The following is a 24,032-nucleotide window of genomic DNA, read 5'->3' as shown; positions in this document are numbered from 1 at the left end:
GTATCTTTATATTTTTACTTAAAAATATCACAGTAATTTTAATGTACTGCTTGATTTTCATAGTTATAATTGTGGTATTCATTCAGTCGATGTATTTTAATTTTTGGAATTTTAGAATGATTCTAGTTTTTTTTCCCCTAGAATGTTTGAAATTTGTTGTATATAGGCCTGTAAAAGGTATAATTCATTGAAAAAGCAGTATGTGTCATCATTTTAAATGAATATTTCCAAGGAAATATATATCACACACAAATGACAATATGCTGTTATGTTTTATTTCCTTTCCGTCTGTAGTGGAATGCCCCCCGCACCCCAAACTCCCACAAAACAAAACATATACTGCATGGTCATAGAACAGAAGTCAATAGTGAGGAGTTGTTTCATATAAAGGGTAACAATAATCTGTTTTTGGTTTTTTGAACATACATAATCTCTTTGGTTATTGAGTATATTGAACCTCCCAGAATTATTCTTTTCTTATTATAAATGACTTAAAACTAATTTTAGTGATTCTGCTGTTTCAGTACTTTTTCTGCCAACAAGCAAAATTGGAAAATTTCCGTTTAAGTTAGTATGCTTCAGCCAGTACACATGTGTTTCAGTCAGTGTTCTAATGCATAAGTTAATGCATTTCAGTTAATAAGCTCTGGATAAAGTTCTCCTATTTGCTGTCTAGAGCTGTATTAATTTACTTCCTTTTGGTCAAAGTTGCATTGGTTAACTAAAAATATGAGATGTTTTTATGTGCATGTAAATAAAATTTTTCCAGATTTTAGGCATTATTGAAATCATAATAGCCGAGTAGTTAGTGTGTTAAACGTGCAGATCATATGTTGAACAGCATGATGTGTAAGACTAATAAAAAACATAACTTTGTTCTCGACTATCGCTGTCTTTTTAAAATTTATTGAGTGGGAGTTTCTTTCCCTTGCCTTGCCAGTTGATAACAACTTGGGAGGGTCTCATGTTTTCATTCTCATGTGAAATAACAAAATACAGTCTCCATTCAGTTAAAATGTTTTAATGTCTTCTACCTTGTGGAATTTTTCTTTAACTTGTCTTAAAATAATTACTGAGTTATCCAGGTTAAAGAGGAAATTCCCATTAATGTGCGGTGGGGTTGAAGAAGAAACCAAATGGAAGCTAGTACCTCAGAGGAGAATTCCAGTGAGAGAAGAATTAATAGTTCCTTATCAGTTAGTATTTACTTTATACTGAGAATTATAGTAAACATTATAGAATTAAAGGTAGAAAAAATTCAAAGCTATATTTAATTTTTTAAATTAAAGGTGTTTATATTCCTTTTTCCAGGAAGACTCTTAGATACTAATCAGTATATGATTTTTTGTCTTCTTCATTATTCAGTCTAATAAAGATAGTTTTTATTCCTATTTAATTCAGCAGTATAGCCCTTCTACTTTATTTAACTAAATTGATTTGCTCAGTATCACACAAAGTGGCATAATTTCTAATATTGTACTTTTGTTGATTTTCCTTTTCATGTGGATCAACTTTTTGAAAGCCTAGCAACACCTATTTCCCCCCAAATTAAACAATAGAATCTTCTGATTCTTGACAGATCTATTCAAATACTTTAAATTCCAAATATTTGGGAATTAACTCTTGAATTCTGTGGTTTGTCTCTCACTTTCTCTTAGCAAGCTCCTTCTAAATAGGGGTGGTTTATTTATTAATTTTTTTTGCCTTCACTCCAATATTTTTCTGGTTCAGGATAGTATACAAAATTACTGAATGACGTCTTTAAAAAACATAACACTAACTTGATGCATTGTTGAATAACTAGCACCTTTAGAAACATCTTTTACTCATGTGACTTTACAGACTGTAGTACATGGGGCACAGTACAGTGACATATTCATTTACAGAAATAATGTTCACACAGGAAATAGCACTCTTTGAAGAATCTTTTGTGCATGTCAGTGGCATTTTTTAAATTGTCCTTATCTAGTATCTTCCCCATAAGCTTCATGACTATGTCTTACAATCCTGAGGCTTAAAAATTTTAGGAACACCTTAAGTCAACCAGGGTTATATCCTTATGAACTTTTTGTTTGAGATAAGCTTAAAAACTTGAAAACCAGGTTATTTTGTTTCTTTTCTAATCTTAGTTGCCCTGTTCTTTCATTACTAAAGAAAGCAAAATCTCTCCGTGTTTCAGAAGTTTGGAACAAAAGCAATCTTTGTTTGTTTGTTTGGAGGCTGACAAAACAGGGTGAGGGAAGAGATGATGACAACAGTCTTCACTTCCATCTTTCATCCACTTTGTCGAGTTTGAACTCCGCTAAAGGAGGAGCTCACAGTGGTGGTGGTCAGGGTGTGGGTCGGGAGCATTAGTAGGTTATTCTTTAATTTTCTGAAGGATATGATGAAGATTATTAGGAAATACTAATTTTGCATTTTTTGTGTGATTTACAGACAGATGCCAGTGTCAAGGCCATATTTTCAAAAGTGATGGTTATTACAAGTAAGTTATTTCAGATACTACATGTAAAATTTAAGATTTAATTGAAATATTTGTTTCTGATAATTTAAAGTGTCATGGAGTTCCACTTTAGGCTCTGATAATACAGGAAAGGAGTAAAGTGTTTTTAATTTTTTTATTTTAACAGACAACTCAGCTTCAGCTTTTTCTTTTTCTCTGATTCTCATTTACTTTGCTACATAGAATTTTTCTTTTTCTTTTGTGTATTGGTATGAGGAAAAGCTGGAGAAAGGATTTATTATATAAGTTTATTTTGGGGGAATTAATTCAAATTATTGCATAACCTTACTTGAAAACTGAATCTGTTCCTTGGTGTTGCTTGCTTTAATGTGAATCTGTTTGAAGCTCATTTCATTCTGAGCCAAAATTTAGAGGAAAGGGTGTACTTAATAACTACAAAAGAACTTCTTTGGAAAAAAATACTAATTTGCTTTTTTGTTTTCAGTGATTTCAAATAAGATGCTATTTAATTGCACTTAACAGTAAATGCAAAAGGATCGTGTAGCACATCTCCTTTGTTCAGTGCAAGGATAGGGCAAAGTAGCTGTTTTTGTAGGGCACTTGCTTTTCCTCCCGCCTCAAAGATCACTGTATAGCATGGCACATGGACAGAGGGAAAATCGGGAACACCCAAGGAACACTTCTGCATTTCCACTTGGTAATAGTGAAGATGTTTATCTTACATGGGTTTCTGAGATGTTAACAAATATTTCAAGGTGTGTGTGGAAATAATGCTTAGATTCTGAAGAGAACAGTAATCTAATTAACTGAGTTTCAGACTACATGATATGATTTTTGGCATGAGTAAGGTTTTAAGACCAAAGTATCTTTAGTTTTGGGCGGTTAAACATGAATTAGTTTTCATTCTCTTTGGATAGATAACCTTAAAACAAGTGATTTTCTGCTATTGCTTTTTAATAACTATCTCCTCAGTAGTTTGGCTGTGGACACTAACCTCTTAAAAGGAGATCATCTCCTATATATTTTTTATTTTACCCATGTTTTCCCAAATTCTGTTCTGAGGAATGCTGGTATCCTGAAGGTGTTAATAGTACTGTTAGAAAAAAGGGTTCCATGGTCAAGTATGTTTGTAGAATGTTGAAATAAAGGGTTTTTTTGTTTGTTTCCTCCCTTTTTTCTCACTCTCTCTCTCTCCCTCCCCCATTTCCCATTTCCTTCTTCCCTCATTCTCATTCTTTTTGTTTCTTAAATGGCAGACCTCATTTTATCCTTTAATATGATGCTCATACATTATGGAGGGACTGTAAAATGACATTTGCCAAAATTATTTGACTACAGTAGATTTTTTTTATTAGAGAAACATGAAAAAGTCATATAGTAAAGTATTTATAGGAACAGTTTGTTCTTATGATCCTCAGTGTTCTAGCCAAGACTTGAAATGGAATTTCAAAGTTGTATATGAACTTAAAGACTGCATTCATATTTTACTATTTAGTTGAATTTCTACAGCTTTTATTACAGTCCATGGTTCTGTATTATAATTTGTGTAATACATTAGAAGTATCCTATTCTGGTCCTCTGTAACAGTTGTGAGTAGTTGAAAAAAAAAATAGACACCAGGATTGGCATTTTACTAGCTTTGATGAGTATTTTAATACACGAATATATTAGGAGAATAGTTTAAAAATCATCTTTGATTCTATGAGGACTCATGCTTTTTCATGCAATATTATGACATCCAGCATCAGTACCTGAAACTTGTTACTCAACGTGTGTCATTGACAGATAGCCATATGTATATGATTTGTCTCTGGATGGCTTAACAGTAACTCAGTATAGGAAAATAGTTTCTTAAAGGTAAAACTTACTGATCCATTTCTGTGAGTTATAAGAGAACAGTGTACACAACAACCTCAAGGAGACAGTAATAAATTGGTATCTTCAGGTTGACATTTAATGCCCTTAAATATTGTAAGTGGGTAGTTAGAGCCAGTTCACTCTTTGCCTGCCAAGATGTTTCTTCATAGTGTTCTGGTTTCCTATTTCTGGAAAGCAGAATTTAGGGAAAATTGACTGTTGAAGTCGATCCACAATTTCAAATTTAACTAAATTGAATTTGTAAATTAGGGTTATTAAAATAATAAAAAGAATGAAAAATGTTGATCTTCTATTATTTTGAGAAATTTCTGAAATAGCATTTTAATTGGATTTTAATTGATTTAAGGAAATTTGCCAGATCCTGGTAAGGCTCAGGATTTCATGAAGAAGTTCACACAGGTGTTGGAAGATGATGAGAAAATAAGAAAACAGCTGGAAGTACTTGTTAGTCCAACGTGTTCCTGCAAGCAGGCTGAAGGCTGTGTGGTAAGGGGAGATGATTAGAAAAGTTACTGTTTGAAGAAACTCTCACATCTTTTTTTGACCTGTTTTATAAAATAATTTATATTTCTTGGGTAAAATTTAGAAAATATCCCAGAAGTGATAATACAGATAAACTATAACCTGTCTATAGAGACAGTTGCTGTTAATATTATAGTGTGTATCTTCCAAAATAAGATCTGTACAGCTTTGTACATTTTACCTATTTTTATTAGTTTTTACAGTATTAATAGCAACATAGCATATCACTGAATATGTGTACCATAATTATGGACAGTCCACTTATGTTACACACATTTAGATTTTTTTCCTCCCAGTTTTTGTTTAAAGAACACTTTAATATTTTATAGCTAAGTCATTTTACATGGTCTTGGCTATTTCTTTAGGATAGATTCAATACTGGCTTCTGTCATTGTTGGAAAGGAGCAAAACTCAAACAAAACATAATTATTTTAATGGGATTTGTATTCTTGATTCCTGATCATTTGACCTTTTTTTTCCCCCTTGGGTATATTAGCCATTCATGTTTTTTTGTAAATTTTGTGTGTTTAATCTTTGCCTGTTTTTCTGGAATGACATTTATCTTTATCCTATTGATTTGTTAGTGATGTATGTTAATTAGGCTGTAAATAATTCTCTGTCATTTATAGTTTGCCCTTTCATTTTGATTTTGATCTTTATATACCATAGTTTTATTTTTATCTAGCTAAGTCTGTCAGCAGACTCTCTAAGGTTTTTGCCTTTTGTGTCCTGCTTTCAAAACACCATTCTGTTACAAGTCGATGAAAATATTTACTGATGTCAGTATTTCTCAGTCTGTTGCCAATGCATCTTCCAGGAGGTTTTTAAGAAAAAAGACGATTCTTGGCTCCACCCCAGATTGACTGATCTCCTCTATAAGATCCAGGAATATGTAGTTTTAACAAGCTTCCTTTATTATTTTATTTGGAAGTTTTTGTCTTCACACACCCTTGATTTTATTCTTTTGTATTTGTTTTCTTTTTGGAATGTTTTTGGTATAAAGTATAAAATAGGGATCTATCTATTCAACATGTTTCTTCAGGATTTCAAAACAATATATTGAATAATCCATCTTTTTCCTATTAGTTGAAATGTTAACTTTCTCATATGCAAAATTCTTGGTTTTGTTTTCTCAACTCATTCAAATCCTATTGATTTGCTTATTCCAACACCAGTATTACATGATTTTAATTATTTTGGGTTCTAAACATTTTAATGTGATGTATTTATTTAAACAAATTTTTGCAATATTAAAAAAAAATCTACCTTATATATAGCGTGAAATAACTAAGAAGCTGGGCAACCCCAAACAGCCTACAAATCCTTTCCTGGAAATGATCAAGTTTCTCTTGGAGAGGATAGCGCCTGTGCACATAGACACTGAATCTATCAGGTATTTGTATATTAAATTTCCATTAATAGTCATTCATTCATGCTTTTGAGTACCTGTAATACACAGGCACTTAGCTGTATAGATGTTTGTATATGTAAAATGGCCGTATACAAATCTATCTGTGTCTGTACATATTATCTGTTTACATAAATGTGTGTATGTATATGTACACACTGATCTGTACATATCTGTGTATATTTATCTTGTTATTTATTTTAATTTTAAATATTCTATTCAGATGAGAAAATGTCATTTTAAGCCTAGTTTCTGTTATGAGTATACCAGGAATTCCTCTTTTTAGTTAGCTTGAATGGGATAAGTAATATAGACAATTTGTAATTATGCCCTCAAGAAAAGAAAATTAGGTGAATATGTTGTAAAGCAATATTATGATGCATTTTCACAGATATTTGAGAACTCTAAGTGTTATTTTTAAAACGACACTCACTTCAGCTTATATATCACCTAACTGTGACATCTTGGAAAATATTTTCCTTTTTATGGCTATATTCCCTTTAAAATGTTTTTTTTTTTAACATTTTACGAAAATGTTTCAATTGGTTAAAAAAATAAAGCACTTACAGAATGTATGTGTGTCTGTATGTATACATACATACATTCATTACATTCTGATTCACTGCTCACCAGTAAATGAGATATACTAGAATCTACACTATATAATACCATCCTGTACCCTTTTGGGGGAGTTTTGTTTGTTTGGGTGGATTGAGGGTGTAGCTTTTGGCCTGTGGTCCCCTGCAGAGTAGGGAGACACTAGTTTGGATACCCCATAGCCACTTTGGATTCCTCTTGCATCAGTTTTTATTTGAAGAAGGGTTTCTGTGGTTTGAAAACCAGTGTAAAACAAAAAAATCAGAACCCTCTGTATTAGTACTGAATCAGACTGAAACTCCTTAATTAAATAAATAATCCCATGCTTTATTCAAGGCAATGCTAGTTATATACTAGCAAACCATACTTTTTGTTTTCCATTAACCTTCTGTTTGGTAATGGAATAACGAGTTTTAATCAAGAGAATATATTTTAGTTTCATAAAATTAATGCAGACAGTGTTCACAGGACTCAAAGAGGATTTCCCTAAGAGAGTGTTATTTGACCTAAGGAAGAATGGGTAAGATGATGTTTTTATTGAGGTGGGAGAAAGAATATTCTAGGCACTGAGATTAATATTAACCAAGCTAGCTGGATAGGAAAAAACAAGGATATTTAGAAAATGATTGCCATCCATTTAAACTATAGTATGGAAAGGTATAAAAATGTTATGAGATAATGCAAAAAAGGAGTTGTGATCAGATTGTGGAAAGCATTTAAGGTATAACTTTAGAGCTTTTACTTTAGTCTGTGGAGAACAGTGGATGATTAATGATGGGTAAGAGGAAGGAAGTAGAGGGGATAGACTGTTAAGGTGTTATAAATTGTCTGTGAATGCTGGTAATGAGATGGAAAGGAAAGAAGAAGGTTTTAAAAGAATGGGTCATCTCTTACTGGAGATGGGAAATAAAGTTGATGAGTCAAAGTCTAAGAGCCCAAGTTCAAATGAAGCACACAGCAGTAACTTTGAAAAGAAATAAGGGAGCTCATGTGCTTCTTATTTGGACATGACAAAACAGTTTTTAAAAAATCAAGGCAAATTGAGCTTGATGTGAAACTGTGATAATGGATTCTTTCCCTGGGCAAGAGATTGCATAGAAAGAAGTAAAATGATGAAAAGATCGTGGACATAACCTTGGAATTTTGTTTAACAGCAGAAAAATTACAGGAATGTAAGAACGCCAGGTTTTTGTAGTGTTTTGAAACATAAGATGGGAGAAAGTTTTCACAAATAATGTGTACTATGAACAGTCAGACTGAGGATCAAAATAGGTCTTTGGCTTTATCGTCAGTAGGTTGTAGCGATGCAGAAGATATCAAAGTGTAAATAACAGAAACAAGTAGTAGCAGTTAGTTCTTATAAAGTGTCTGGATGATTCTAAATGTTTACATGTTTTGCTCATTTACTTCTTAACCATATGAGATAAAGAATTGATAGATAAGGAACAGTGAATAAATGTTGAATAATTTCCCCACTGTTAGAAAGTGGCAAATGATATTGTAACCCAGCAAGTTTGGCTCCAGAGCCCTCTTGGTTAACCATCACAGTATATAATATGTCTCAGATTCCACTCTTAGTCCCCACCAAGAGTCGGTGAGTGTCCAGTTCACCTGATTCTTCCTGATAGAGTGGCTATTAACCTTTTTAGTCCTTGCCATTTTATAGGTGCATGATGATCTTTTTTTAAAAACAATGTGTCACTAATAAAGTTGAACATTGTTTCCCTATATATTTCTTGGTTAATTGCTTTTTAAAAACCTTTCCTATGAGGGACTTGTAGGAATTGTCTTTTTCTTACTGGTTGTAAGAATGCTTTGTAAAATAAGGCTGTTAACTTAGTTCTTTTACCTTTTAAATTTGTATAAATTATATATATAATTAAATCTATCAGTTGTTTTCTTTATGATTTTTCTGCCTTTGGTATCATAGTTAGGTGGTTTTGTTTTTTCCATTTAAATCTTTAATTGGTCTGGAATTAATTTTAGTATATAATGTGGAAGTAGATACCCATTCTTTAAATGTTAGTTGTATCAACTCCATTTATTGGAACATTCTTTCCTTCCCAATTGATTTTTAATGTTTCCTTATTGTAGCAAAAATTCTTGTATGATTTAGACTCTTACTGAATTTTCAGTTTGGTTCCTTTGTCTTCTGAGGTTTTAATGATAATTTTTATTATCTTGTTGAGAAAGTTCTTTCATTCTTCTCCCCTAAAATTAATTGGCTGTTCCCAAACCTTAATTGATTTTTCCAGTTGAGTCATAGAATGTATTTGTTGAATCTTCTTTACCAAGTTGTGTACCCCTGATACATTTGTAGATTAGTGAAAAATGCCATTTGTATAATACTGTGTTTCCATCTTACAAAAATACTTGTTTTGATTTATTCAAATCCCTGTGCTCCCTTCATATAGTTTTAGAGTTTATACACAGATTCTGTGCATTTACAACCTTTTATTCTATATTTTGACTTGTCATTGTGAGTAGATTTTCCCCTCTACTCACAATGGTGGCTTTGGCTGATAGAGAAAAGCACTGTTGATTTTTTTGTGTTTTGTTAGTGTCACTTCACTGAAATCTTAGTATTTTTCAGTTGATTCTCTTTGGTTTTCCAGGTTGATGCTTTTTCTCACAGATTTTTATATGACTGGCTCTTGTTCTTTGGTTATTAGCTCAGAAATGCCTTTCCTGACTACCCTGGCTAATGAATTTCAATTCTTGTCTTTGCCTTCTTTCTAATCATTGTTGTTCCCTGATTATGTTTTCCCTGTGTTTGTTTAATTATTTTTGGCCTTGTTTCACTAGACTAAGAACTTCATGCTCTTAGTCATGGAAGAAAATAATGAGTTTGATTTTGGGTAGATGGTATTTTTCATTCCTGTGGGATGTCTAGGTAAAAACCCTTGAGGCCCCTGAAAACATTGGAAGGGAATTTCAGGCTGAAGATTTTTCTTTGAGATATTATTATTTGGGATAGTTGGAGCTATGAGAAACAGTTAATCAATTGATCAGTCAGCTGCTAAGGGTTGATAACTATTAAGGAGACCCTGCAAGGGAGACTTGTAGCTTGAACTTAAATTTGAGTACATAATATTTTTGTAGAAACATAGAGGTACTAAGCATTTTAAGGAACACTGAATAATTGAATTTTTCTGCATTTTGATACATACTGTGTCTCTACCTTTAATGTATGTTATTTAGTTTTTATAAAAAGAATGCCTGAAAGTGTGAGTGATTATCTTAGATAATTGATTTTACATTATAAATGTTTATTTTAAAATAAACTTGTTTTTAGAAGAAACTTTCAAAGCACTTTGTTTTCTTTTTAGTCTATTTTACTTTCTAATGAAATTTTATTACATGTCTATTATCTAGGTATTTTTACACCTTTCAGGAATAGGCTTGTGTTTCAGGAACAGGCCTATGTGTTTCTGGCTCTTAAAAGAGTACTGACACATAGAACAATACTGACAAATAGTAATATTTGGCAAATATTTTGAAAGTGCTTAATGTTGCCATTTATCCTTTATTTCAGTATACATTGTTCTACCTCCTAGAGCAATAATGAATTTTAGATAATTAGAAAACATCTATTTATATGTTTAGGCATAAATCTTACATAAAAGAATAAAAATATAGGTAGCATTAATAAACAGCAAATATAACATTTTGACTTCATTGGAATTGACAGGGGAAAATACAGTTTTGAAAAGAAGTGCCTCAAAATACTTATTATAGTGTTTTATTTTACAGTAATATTTGGGAAACAGCTATATCAGATTTTTATGTGTTTGGATATAGTCTACATAGGAAATATTCAAGATTATTTTTCTTAGACACTGCTATTAAATGACACCTGAAAATATGACAGTTTTTTTTTTTTGGTCATACTTTAGTGCTCTTATTAAGCAAGTGAACAAATCAATAGACGGAACTGCAGATGATGAAGATGAGGGTGTTCCAACTGATCAGGCCATCAGGGCAGGTCTTGAACTGCTTAAGGTAAATATGTTTATTTTGAAATGAAGTGCCTAGGTAGGTGACTGCTTAATATATATAGTATATATTTTGTATTCTTGAGATTTGCTTCTTAAGTTTATAGAACCTGAAGTAAAATTTTCTCAATCATTTTAGGTCATTTAGAAATTCCTCATTTCCTCTAATATGTAAGCTAAATGTTTTAAGGTTTAAATTATATAATATAGCCTAGTATTATTACACTAAAATAGTGAATTATAATTAGAAGTTTTCATTAGTAAGCAAAGATGGAGCCAAATTCTTCCTAAAACTTCATTTTATCTTTTATTTTATTAGCTAAAATATACTACTGCCTTGTCCTTATTACAAAAATACCAGTTAATTGTTGACAGTATAAAAAAGTATAAAAATTATAAAAGTATAAAATAGTGTTATTTTCCTTTTTTTTTCTTTCATAGTTTATTGTCAAGTTGGTTTCCATATAATACCCAGTGCTCATCCCCACAAGTGCCCTCCTCCATGCCCATCACGCCCCCTTCCTCTCTCCCCATCCCCCATTAGCTCTCAGTTTATTCTCAGTATTCAGAAGTCTAAGGTAGTGTTTTTAAGAGTGTCAGAAAACGTATCTGATTTTATTCTTATAATCACTGCAAAGATAAATATGTCTAAGATCTTTCACTAATGCCTTTTTTTTAAAAATCCTGAAATGTAAGGAGAATGGTCATTTAAAAAGTTTTTCAGTTTGTATATTTAGTCAAATTCCTTTACACAAAAAATCATATTACTATATAATTCCGTTAACAGTGAATGAAGGTGCCTATCTTATCTTCCCAAACATGGAATATTGTAAATTTTAAAGAGATTTGCTAGTCTGATAAGTAAAAATAATGTTTTAATTTGTGTAACTATTGCACTGAAGTATAACTTCCAAATGTTAATTGTTAGTGTTTTCCCTGTGGCGAATTCATAATTTTATCCTGTATTCATTTTCTGGCGACATCGTAATTTTTTGTTCTTTTTAAACTGATGTGAGTTTTTTATTTCCTTCGCTTTTTAATAGGATGTATTTGATAAATAAAAAAATAAAATGTAATCTATTATATATAAGTTATAAGGTATGGTAATAAACTGAATACAGTGAAAAGTAAATAGGATGCTAACTCAAATAGAGTATTAACAGTTCTGTTGAGGGGCACCTGGGTGGCTCAGTTGGTTAAGTGTCCACCTCTTGATATCAGCTCAGGTCATGAACTCACAGGTCTCTGGGGTCAATCCCCATATCAGGTTCTGCGCTGTGGGCTCTGCACTGATGGCAGAGAGCCCACTTGGAATTCTGTCTCTCCCTCTCTCTCTACTCCTTCCCCACTCACTCATTCACACACACTCTCTTAAAATAAATAAACAGTAAAAAAAAAAAAAAAATACTGTTGAATTTCCCAGAGTAGTTTTTGCCCTGATTCACACTCCCTAGATGTAATTGTTCTGAATTTGGGTTATTATTCATTATTCATTCTCCTACTGTTCTCTATAGTTTTATCATCTCTATTTATGTGTCTTTAAATAACATCACTTATTTTGCTTGTTTCTGAATCTTACAAATATGGCATTATGCTTAATATATTTTTCTACTACTTGTTTGTTTTTACTCTCCACATTTGATTCTAGTTGTTTATTTTAAGCTTAAAAATCCTGTCTTCTTCAGAAAATTTTTATAACTTTTGTTTTTTAATCTGAAATATGAACATCTGAAACTTATTTTGAAAGTGTATATTGTAGGGAAAGATCTAATTGAATAGCTGCAGTTTTATCAGGACTGTTTATTAAAAATCCTGTTCATTTTCATTCTCTTTTGCCTCTGTAGAATGTAAGTTCTTATATATGCTAGTACTGTTTGTTGTTTTACTTTTTGTTTTGTGTCTTCTACTGTTAGTACCATGTTGATTTGATAATTCTTACTTGATGATACCTTTTACTATTTGTTTTATCCCCTTTCCTAAATAACTTTTTTCCAAAAATGTTACTAGGTAATTCCTTTTAATCACCTTTATTTAGAAGAATGGGCTATTTTGTTAAATTCTCTCTTCTTGTCCCTCTTCTCTTATTATCATTCTCCTCCCCCAAAAAATCCAGGGTACCTGGGTGGCTCAGTTGGTTAAGCATCTGACTCTTGATCTTGGTTTGGGTCATGATCTCATGAGGTCGTGTTGGGCTCTGTGCTGACAGCATGGGGCCTGCTTGGGATCCTTTCTCTCCCTCTCTCTTCCCCTCTCTCTGCTCTTCTTCTGCTCCCTCCGTCTGTCTGTCTGTCTGTCTGTCTGTCTCTCTCTCAGTAAGTAAGTGAGTAAATAAATAAATAAATAAATAATAAGTAAATAACAATAAATAAATAGATAACATAAAAAGTCAAACATTAACCAAAATCTAAATTATTTTGAGTAGAATTACATTAGATGTAATTTAATTTTGAAAGAAAGGACTTCTTTAAATCCTATGATCTTTCTACACAAGAACATATCTTTTACATATTTGAGTAAGTTTTAAAGTTTATTGTGCTTTCATATACTTGTTAGCATAAATATTTTTGTATTCACTTTGAGTATTTCCAGTTGTATTTTAAAGATTAAAGGGGTTTACAGATCATTTTTATGACTCCTTTTTTAGGTACTCTCATTTACACATCCCATCTCGTTTCATTCTGCTGAAACGTTTGAATCTCTCCTGGCTTGCCTGAAAATGGATGATGAAAAAGTAGCAGAAGCTGCACTCCAAATTTTTAAAAACACAGGAAGCAAAATTGAAGAGGATTTCCCACACATCAGATCGTAAGTTTTGAGTTTATTCTGATAAGTACTCTGGAAAATAGAAAAATAATTTCTTGTTTCTTGATTTATGTAGTAGTTGGAATCTTGTAAGTTTTGAGGAACTTATATTAAGCTTATATCATTCAGTTTAGATTCTTATTTCCTGGGGGATAGGACTGATTGGTATTTTGGATGATTCATGAAAATGTGGGGCAAACATTGTATTTCTTTCCCAAAGCATTGATTTTCCTTAAATATTTTAATGAAAATAATTTTCTAGTAAAGCATTTTCATGCCATGTTATAGCATAGAATAAAGGATTCACATGAATTTAAAGTCTAGTGGGAAATTTCAGAGAAATTTCAGCAGGACTGTGCATAGGACTCTTCACTATACTCTGATTAAAGGTATTGAATTGAAAATTTTCAGTAGCACTGCTTAGGGAAGCATGGAATAATCATCTTAACAGCAGTGTACATTTGTGTGTTTCAGTATTTCTTTTTTTTTTTTTTTAATGTTTTATTTCTGAGAGAGAGAGAGAGAGAGAGAGAGAGAGAGTGTGTGTGAGCAGGGAAGCGTTAGAGAGAGAGAGGGAGATACAGAATCTGAAACAGGCTCCAGGCTCTGAGCTAGCTGTCAGCACAGAGCTTGATGCGGGGCTCAAACCCATGAACCACAAGATCATGACCTGAGTCGAAATCAGACGCTTTACTGACTGAGCCACCCAGGCGCCCCTCAGTATTTCTAAGAATTGGAAATTGTGCTGTCATCCTTGGGATATCTAATGCTGGTTGAGTATTCAGGATTCTGTAATATCTCGAAACAATAAGTCTTCATTCTGTATGGGGATCCCTACTTACTTCTCTATATGCATCTCTTCTCTCTCTTCACGGAGGATGTATCTTATAGTTGGTCCTGATCTTGCCATAGTCATTTGTGGTTGGCTTTACATCTGCCTCATTACTTCTGGCTTAGCCACTGGTCTAATTAGTTGTGATTGGGGTAGCATGCTTCTTCATGTTGAAGAATTGCCTGTGTCCTATTTCCTCAGAAAGAAACTGGACGAAGGTAACTCTTAAAATCCCAGTACACTTTTTGTTATTCTTCCTTGTTCATGTGAACTTAATTCTAGTTCACATGGTAATTGAAACATACCAGAATTTTATAATCCCATTCTCTTTGGCAAAAGTAAGAAACTTTATTGTTTAGAATTGACTTCTTAATTTTTAAGGGGATGGAAAGCATGAATATTCCTTTGGCTCTGATTCTCCAATCCAGATCAGAGATCAGAGTTTGAGGATACACACGTGCACACACACACACAACACATAACTCTGTATCACTTACTGATTGCCAACTTACTGTACTATCTCATTTAAACTTTGTTAACAGTTCACTAAAGTGTAGGAATTATCCTAATCACCAAATGAGAAATCTGTTAATCACTTGAGGTAAATGGTGTTAGATCATATAGCTAGAAAGTACAGACTCAAGATTTGAATTTAGGCCTCTAAATGCCTATGGCACCATATCCATAATGGCACAGTTCCTTTCTTAATTAGGGTTTTGGGCAAGTTTTAGTTTATTCATTAGTGGTTTTATTTTCATTCTTGACTATCTTTCCTAATATCTTTAATATCTTAAACATTGTTTAATGTATTTGTGGGAGAACTATAAGAACAAGGTTGAAAGGTGGACATTTTAGAACATGCAAAGGGCATTTTAAAACATATGCTGCTTTAATATGGAACTGAAAGATTATTTGATTTATATGCTAAGTATTTTTCAAATGTTTCTCATGAGGAGAATTAACTGATACTGAAAACCTGCTGTGTGCACACACAGTTCTTGATGAAATAGCTCATAGTATGATATGTCTTCCAGGAGATAAAATATGTATGCAGATTTTATGTTTTAAATGATTAATTGGGTAAGTTGATTTTGAGGAAAAATGATAGAGCTGAGTGTTGATTAAAGTATCTTCCCTTGAATTCACCAAAATAATTTAGAGGAACCAAAAGAGAAATGTATCTCAAGTAGAATTGGACAGAATTGATCCTAGTCATTTAGACCAAATTGAATGTTAAGAACGTTTGACTGTTGATACACATATTCCTGAATCAGGCATATAAGGGAATGGATAGTAAGTGTTCTGTCATTTGCCAATTTAGAAAGAGGAGATTGAGGGCAGGCTTTGAGAGAAATAAGGAGAGCCTAATTTTGGCTGTCATAGAACTAAAGGAGAGACTTTGTGGTCACACCATTTTTCTTTGGACTGACCTATTTTCTTTAGCAGGAGGAGCAAGGCTTAGAGGTAAAGTAAAGCTTAGAGGAGAATTTTGAAGCAAATGTTTTATTACCAACTTTAGAGAAAAAAAAATTGTGTGCCCAGCCACTAAACAAAAATGATGGTGTGCTATGGTTTCTGGTTTGATTCCTGTCTCTCAGGAGTCTGGCTTACCTCCAGAGTAGGCAGTTGGACCAAAACTAAGCATCCTCTTACAGCATAGAATATAGCCTTGGTGCAGGTGGAGCTAGTGCTCGTCGCTGGTGGGGTTTCAGTAGACTTGGAGAGAAATTACACAGAGATGAGGGACTCATCTCCTTATGTGGCCAGGTGATTAATGAGTTGTGAGCTTTGATGTTAATTTTTTAAGAGAGACATCTGATGTTCAGCCTTCAGGGAGATGCTGTCTGCCTTTTTGTTCAAATGGCAGAGCCAGAAAATTTCTCTTATTCAAAGATGCCTTAACAGAGTACAAATAAATTAAAAGCATGAAACCTATGCAGATATTTTAGTACTCAGAAGAAAGCTGATAATCACTGTTGGGAGGAATAGAATTTTTCAAGGAAAAAAGAAAATTTTAAACAATTCTAAACTGCCAAGAAAGTTAAGCAGCAAATGATATCTGGAAAAATAAGAGAACAAAACAAATATATAAAAAGGGAAGTGGCAGAATCAGTGGTAAAGAAGACAGGAACATACTTGCATTATACGGTATAATTTATTATAAGTAGCAAGGAGCAGAGTAAGCAATTTTAAAAATGTAATCAGTAAGCTAGCAATGGAACTTGAGGAGATTGCATAGAATGTGGAAATGTAGGCATAGAAATGAAGGCAGTTAAAAATCTTTTAATTGCAGATAGTGAAAAGCCCTACGGGGTTTCTGTGGTGAAAATAACAGAGTAATGGAAAATAATTTAAAAAAACATAGTAAACTTGTTTAGAATGACTCTGAATCATTCTAACGTGAATTTGGAGATCAAGAGGACTCATGTTTTAGGAAAATATCCTGGTGGAATTTACTGAATTTTCAGGGATTACAGAAGTGATTTCACAAACATCAAAGGCAAAGAAAAGGAAGTATATTATGTACAATGGAAAAATAAAGAGGCTCACTTATTTCTTTCAGCCAGTAAGATTTCTAAAGTTTATGATTTAACAGCTAGAGAGTTTTCATGGACAAAAAGAATATAACCCAAGAATTGCCTAAGTAGTCAAGTTGTGCTTAAGGGCAAATGAAGGATATTCTTTAGGATATAAAAACTCAGAAAATGTATTATTAATTATTATTACCCCATTTGTATTGTGAACTCTGCCTACCAGGTCATATACTTTTTCCCTTTGCTTTCAGTTATGCTTAAGCCCCTAAATCCAACTTTTGTTTTTGTTTGCGTATCTGGTTTGTTTTTTCTCATCATTTTGCTTTCAGTGCCTAAATTTTAGATGTGCCTATATCTTTTAAATATTGGAAAACATGAATTTTTAAAGGATGATATAAATAAAACTGGCTCAAGAAGAAGGAAGAATACCTAATTAGGCTATAATAATTTTAAAAAATGGAGAAAAGTATCCTCTAATAAAAAGTACTAGTAAAAGTTGCATGTTGTAGGACGTATTATTTCACATCTGTAAGAAACCAAGGATTCTAATTTTTTTAATTGTTTAGAACATGAGAAAAAAACACTCAGATTACTTATAAATCCCAGATAAGCAGCAGGAGTGCTAAAACTGGTTAACAGATATTCCCTCAAAAGAAAACTTAAGACAGAACTTTCAGATATTACTGCAAAAAGTTTAAGTAAAATTTTAGCAAAAAGAGAGTTGACTACAGTAAAACAAAAGTATATTATGGTCAAATGTGGTTAATTTCAGGAATACAAAGAGGGTTGGTATTCATAAGCCTAATATTCATGCTACAATTATATAATTGAGTAAAAGGGAAAAGGCACACAGTACATCACTTTGATAGATGCTAAAAGGGTTAAAATGGATAAAAGAGTCTATTTTTAATTAAACCTAATAAGATTAGATGCCTTCATAGAAACATAATAAATATGTCTCAAACAAATCATATAGTAAACAGCAGAAACATTCCCAGTAAAATTAAGAATGAAATGAGGAAAATAATACACTATCTCTGCTATGATTTAACATTGTTTCAGAAGCATTAGCCAGTATAATTACATAAGAAAGTAAATTTAAGAAGTACAAGTGTTGGAGGAGACAGAGTTACTGTATTTCATGGAAATCTGTGAATCAACTGAGAAACTACCAAAACCAGGATAGCCAGTATCAGCCAAAATCCCATATAACACTAATAACCATTTTGAAAACATTGTAGGGGTAAAAACCAGAAACCCTAGGACCAAAACATACAAGATATTTGCAGCCTTACAATACTGAGTGGAGGGGTATAATATTTAACAAAAAAATTAGGAAAAGTTAAATTACCCAGTAAATTGTTGCCAAGCTGTTTTGAAAAGAAAATTCAATGTAGACTGCTTATCTTGATTTTACATATATTTGAAATGTGTCAGATTTATCTAAGATTTTAAATATATAAAATGAATTAATAAAAGTGCTGGTAACCAGAACATTTCTGTAATTCCTTTTTTTTGGAGGGTTGAAGGGACACTGATGCCAAATCATAAGATGGAATACTGATGGATTGTATTATTAAATATCCATTTGTTGAAAAATATTTATAGAGCCTCTACTGTATATAAGGTACTGAAATGTGAAATGAACAGACTCTGCCCTTATATTTTAGTAAGGGAGAATACTATTTAGACAAGCAAAAATCATGAAATAAGTTAGAAAGCAAATGGTATACTTGGAAACTATTTTCAATATGTATAACTTAGAAAAGGTTAATATCTGTAATGCATAAAGACTCTCAATAAAAATATAGCAAACAGGTTTTACAGTAGAAAAGGGAATGAACAGTAACTTCACAAACAGGAAAGCCTTCTAGCCCCTCGGATCAAGAAAAGACATTTATGCCTACTAACAGTAATTGAGGCAGATGTAAATAAAAACACTTATGTGCTATAACCAGGATTAACTAGCATTCCAGTGATGGTTGCTTGATTGGATTATAAATTGATTCAGCTTTTCTGGGTTGATAATGTCATAATACATACCAGCTTAAAATGTGTGCATGTAGTCTTCAATGTTGCAGTTTTATTTTCAGGAACTTACTTCAGAGATCATTAGAAGAGGTACCTACCTAATGGTTTTATGGGTCAGGGTTGAGTCAGAGAGATAGAAAAACCACACAAGGTCTTTTAAACATAAATTAATACAGATGTTTGAAGGATGAAAGAGCCGTAGGTTGCTTTGGTAACCCAGGGATTATGAACTGCTGGAAGCGGCTGTGACCTCTAGGGCTGGTCATCTGAGAAGTGGTGTTCAGGACCGTCCATTGGATGGAAGAGCCCTGTCAGTACTGCACAACCAACCAGCGGTCACAGTAGGAGTGTCCTAGTTGTTGCTGGGGGATGACAAAGCTACTGCACAAGATGCCTGAAGAGGTTCGAATGTCTCTTATTGGAAGAACCCAGCTGGAAGCCAACCCTTGTGGGAATCTAGGAAATGTACTTTCTGATTTATAGCACCAGGATCTCAGGGCAGACCATAGGGTAGGCTTAAATCTTAAAGCTCAGAAACAGTACATAAATAACTAGCATAAGAATGTTCGTGGTTTTGTTGTTAAGATCAAAAAGAAAATTCAGAACATCTAAATGTTCATCAGTAGGGGATTGGTTAGACTAGTTGTGGTGTAACTATCCACCAAAGAGCTATATGAGCATTAAAATTGGTGTTTAGCAGTACTTGATATAGGAGTTTCTCTACAGCATTATTGGTGAAAAAAAAGTTTCCAAATGTATTATGTACCCTCGTTTTGTATTTTCTATCCTCGTTTACTTAAATATACATATGTATGTATGTATAGAGAAATTTTAGAAGTATGTTCACCAAATGTTAATAGTAATTATTTCAGAGTAGTAGAATTTTGAGGGTTTTTAAAAAAGTGGTTTTAACGTATCTTTTAGATTTTTCATTTTCTGCATGTGTGTGATGATTATCGAGAGGAAAAGAAATCCCTTGAATTGGAAAGAAGAAAATCAATTTAACAAGGGAGTAAAGTATTTAATAGGAATTTATTAATAGGAAAAGCAATCAGAAGATAGTTGTTTCATTTACATTTCACTAACTTCTAAGACTCTGCCTAGTACTTCAGAATTCTTGAAAGGTTTTTATTCTTTGTTTTGGTTTATTTCTGTTTTCTGGTGTGTGTGTGTGCGCGCGCGCGTGTGTGTGTGTGTATTTTCTGTTTAAATGAATATGCAAAACATAGGATGAGCTTAAAATTTCTCATTCTGTCTTTAAATATTCCAACCCAAATTGCCTTTTTACTTCTATGTGACTTGTAATTTTCTCTTGATTACTAAGAAAAGGTATTATGGATGTTGGTATTGGAAAGTCTGATCTATGATAAGATGGGTCTTAGTCTGGGGAGTTTAGTGATTGAAGTTACTGTAAAATAGTAATTTTTCATTTCATAAAGAAGTTTCAAACCATAGACTAAAAGGATAACTTGGTGGAACTCTTTGTTTCTCAAACGTTTTATTCCTGAAATTTTCAAACATATATAGAAGTAGATGGAATAATATAATAACCCTATGTATCCAACAACTAGTTTATGTATGAATAACTTACAGCCACTTTCGTGTAATTTATAATTCTACTTCCTCTGTTCCCCTTATATTTCAAAGCAAATCTGAGAAATATACCATTTTATCTGTACATCTAAGTATCTGTAAGAGACAAGAATATCTCTTAAAAATAAACATACCTTTCTCACAAACATAGGTAACAGTAATTGCTTAATGTTAATAATATCCAAATAATTTTCTCAAAAATATAATTTTTAACAATTTTTTTAAAATCAAGACCCATACTGTTCTTTAAAGTGCCTTGTTTCTTGTTTTTTTTTTTTTATTATTTGATAGAGAAACCAGGTTTCTCTTGCAGAGTTTCACACAGACTGATTTTTACTAATTGTATGCCTTTGGCATATTTTAATGGATTCTTAATATTTTCTATAAGGTTATAGTTAAATCCGGAGGCCTGATTGGATTCCGGTCAACTTTTTGTTGTTAGAGAACCACTTTGTGTTTTTATTTTTTTTTCTTAAATAGTTTATTGTCAATTTGGTTTCCATATAACACCCAGTGCTCATCCCCACAAGTCCCCTCCTCCATGCCCATTACTCCCCTTCCCCTCTCCTCCACCCCCATCAGCCCTCAGTTTGTTCTCAGCATTCAAGAGTCTTTCATGGTTTGCCTCCCTCCCTCTCCCCCGCTATTTTTCCCCTTCTTCTCCCCCATGGTCCTCCGTTAAGTTCCTCCTAATCCACCTATACGTGCAAACATTTGGTATCTGTCCTTCTCTGCCTGACTTATTTTGGTCAGCATAACACCCTCAAGTTCTATCCATGTTGCTACACATGGTCAGATTTCATTCTTTCTCATTGTCATGCAGTATTCCATTGTATAGATAAACCACATCTTCTTGATCCATTCATCCATTGATGGACACTTAGGCTCTTTCCATGTTTTGGCTATTGTTGAGAGTGCTGCCATGAACATTAGGGTACATGTGCTCCTATGCATCAGCACTCCTGTATCCCTTGGGTAAATTCCTAGCAGTGCTATTGCTGGATCCTAGGGGAGTGCTGTTGTTAATTTTTTGAGGAACCTCTACACTGTTTTCCAGAGGGGCTGCACCAGTTTACATTACTACCAACAGTATAGGAGGGTGCCCGTTTCTCCACATCCTCGCCAGCATCTATAGTCTCCTGATTTGTTCATTTTAGCCACTCTGACTGGTGTGAGGTGATATCTCACTGTGGTTTTGATTTGTATTTCCCGGATGAGGAGGGATGCTGAGCATTGTTTCATGTGTCTGTTGGCCATCTGGATGTCCTCTTTAGAGAGGTGTCTGTTCATGTCTTCTGCCCATTTCTACACTGGATTGTTTTTCAAGTGTGGAGTTTGGTGAGTTCCTTATAGATTTTGGATACAGGCCCTTTAGCTGATATGTCATTTGCAACTATCTTTTCCCATTCCAACAGTTGCCTATTAGTTTTATTGATTATTTCCTTTGCCATGCAGAAGCTTTTTATCTTGATGAGGTCCCAATGGTTCATTTTTGCTCTTGATTCCCTTGCCTTTGGGAATGTGTCAAGTAAGAAATTGCTGCGGTTGAGGTCAAGGAGGTTGTTTCCTGCTTTCTCCTGTAGGGTTTTGATGGTTTCTTGTCTCACATTTCAGATCCTTTATCCATTTTGAGTTTATTTTTGTGTATGGTGTGAGAAGATGATCTAGTTTCATTCTTCTGCATGTTGCTGTCTCCCAGCACTATCTGTTAAAGAGGCTGTCTGTTTTCCATTGGATACTCTTTCCTGCTTTGTCAAAGATCAGTTGGCTGTATACTTTTGGGTCCACTTCTGAGTTCTCAATTCTGTTCCATTGGTCTATGGGTCTGTTTTTGTGCCATTACCATACTGTCTTGATGATTACAACTTTGTAGTAGAGGCTAAAGTCTGGGATGGTGATGCCTCCCTTTTTGGTTTTCTTCACTATTACTTTGGCTATTTCGGGTCATTTGTGGTTCCATACAAATTTTAGGATAGTTCTAGTTTTGAGAAGAATGCTGGTGCAATTTTGATCGGGATTGCATTGAATGTGTAGATTGCTTTGGGTAGTAATGACATTTTAACTATATTTGTTCTTCCGATCCATGAGCATGGAATGTTTCTACATTTCTTTGTGTCTTCTTCAATTTCCTTCATAAGTATTCTATAGTTTTCAGCATACAGATCTCTTATATCTTTGGTTAGGTTTATTCCTAGGTATTTTATGGGTTTTTTTGTGCAGTTGTGAATGGGATCAGTTTCTTGATTTCTCTTTCTGTTGCTTCATTATTGGTGTATAAAAATGCAACCTATTTCTGTACGTTGATTCTGTACCCTGCAGCTTTACCGAATTCATGGATCAGTTCTAGTAGGCTTCCGGTGGAGTCTGTTGGGTTTTCTATGTAGACTATCATGTCATCTGTGAAAAGTGAAAGTTTGACTTCTTCTTTGCCAATTCTGATGCCTTGGATTTCCTTTTGTTGTCTGATGGCTGATGCTAGGACTTCCAGCGGTATGTTAAACAACAGTGGTGAGAGTGGACATCCCTGCCGTGTTCCTGATCTCAGGGGGAAAGCTCTCAGTTTTTCCCCATTGAGGATGATGAGGGCTTCCATAGGTGGCTTTTATGATGTTTAAGTAAATTCCTTCTATCCCGACTTTCTCGAGGGTCTTTATTAAGAAGGGTGCTGTATTTTGTCAAATGCTTTTTCTGCATCTATCGACAGGATCATATGGTTTTTTATCTTTTCTTTTGTTGATGTGATGTATCACATTGATTGATTTGCGAATATTGAACCAGCCCTGTAACCCAGGAATGAATCTCACTTGATCTTGGTGGATAATTCTTTTTATGTGCTGTTGAATTTGATTTGCAAGTATCTTGTTGAGGATTTTTGCATCTGTATTCATCAAGGATATTGGCCTGTAGTTCTCTTTTTTTGCTGGGTCTCTGGCTTGGGAATCAAAGTGATGCTGGCTTCATAAAATGCCAGCGTCCGGAAGTTTTCCTTTGATTTCTATTTTTTGGAATAGTTTGAGAAGAATGGGTATTAATTCTGTTTTAAATGTCTGTTAGAATTCTCCAGGGAAGCCATCTGGCCCAGGGCTGTTATTTGTTGGGAAATTTTTGATAACTCATTCAGTTTCTTCACTAGTTATGGGTCTGTTCACATTTTCTATCTCTTCCCTTGTGAATTTTGGTAGTGTGTGTTTAGGAATTTGTTCATTTCTTCTAAGTTGCCTAGTTTGTTGGCATATAATTTTTTAGAGTATTCCCTGATGATTGCTTGTATTTCTGAGGGGTTGGTTGTAATAAAGCCATTTTTGTTCATGATTTTGTCTACTTGGGTGCTCTCTCTTTTCTTTTTGAGAAGCCTGGCTAGAGGTTTGTTAATTTT

The 24,032-nt window shown here is 33.4% G+C and overlaps 1 protein-coding gene across 6 annotated transcripts in view; it reads left to right on the top strand.

The window, feature by feature from the left end:
• PDS5B (PDS5 cohesin associated factor B) overlaps nucleotides 1-24,032 on the top strand; it is a 199,787-nt gene that overhangs the window by 113,955 nt on the left and 61,800 nt on the right. For all 6 annotated transcript variants that reach the window (XM_039239836.1, XM_039239835.1, XM_039239837.1 and 3 more), the window contains exons 15-19: nucleotides 2,437-2,485; nucleotides 4,689-4,828; nucleotides 6,142-6,257; nucleotides 10,766-10,871; nucleotides 13,509-13,669. In XM_039239836.1, the coding sequence (XP_039095767.1) occupies nucleotides 2,437-2,485; nucleotides 4,689-4,828; nucleotides 6,142-6,257; nucleotides 10,766-10,871; nucleotides 13,509-13,669 (572 nt within the window). The remainder of the gene's footprint in view (nucleotides 1-2,436; nucleotides 2,486-4,688; nucleotides 4,829-6,141; nucleotides 6,258-10,765; nucleotides 10,872-13,508; nucleotides 13,670-24,032) is intronic.

This window comes from Hyaena hyaena, unplaced genomic scaffold (genome assembly GCF_003009895.1).
Source record: "Hyaena hyaena isolate Hyena2069 unplaced genomic scaffold, ASM300989v1 scaffold_163, whole genome shotgun sequence".
NCBI lineage: Eukaryota > Metazoa > Chordata > Mammalia > Carnivora > Hyaenidae > Hyaena > Hyaena hyaena.
Note: the sequence above shows the minus strand (reverse complement) of the source record. Positions and strands in the feature narration are given on the sequence as shown.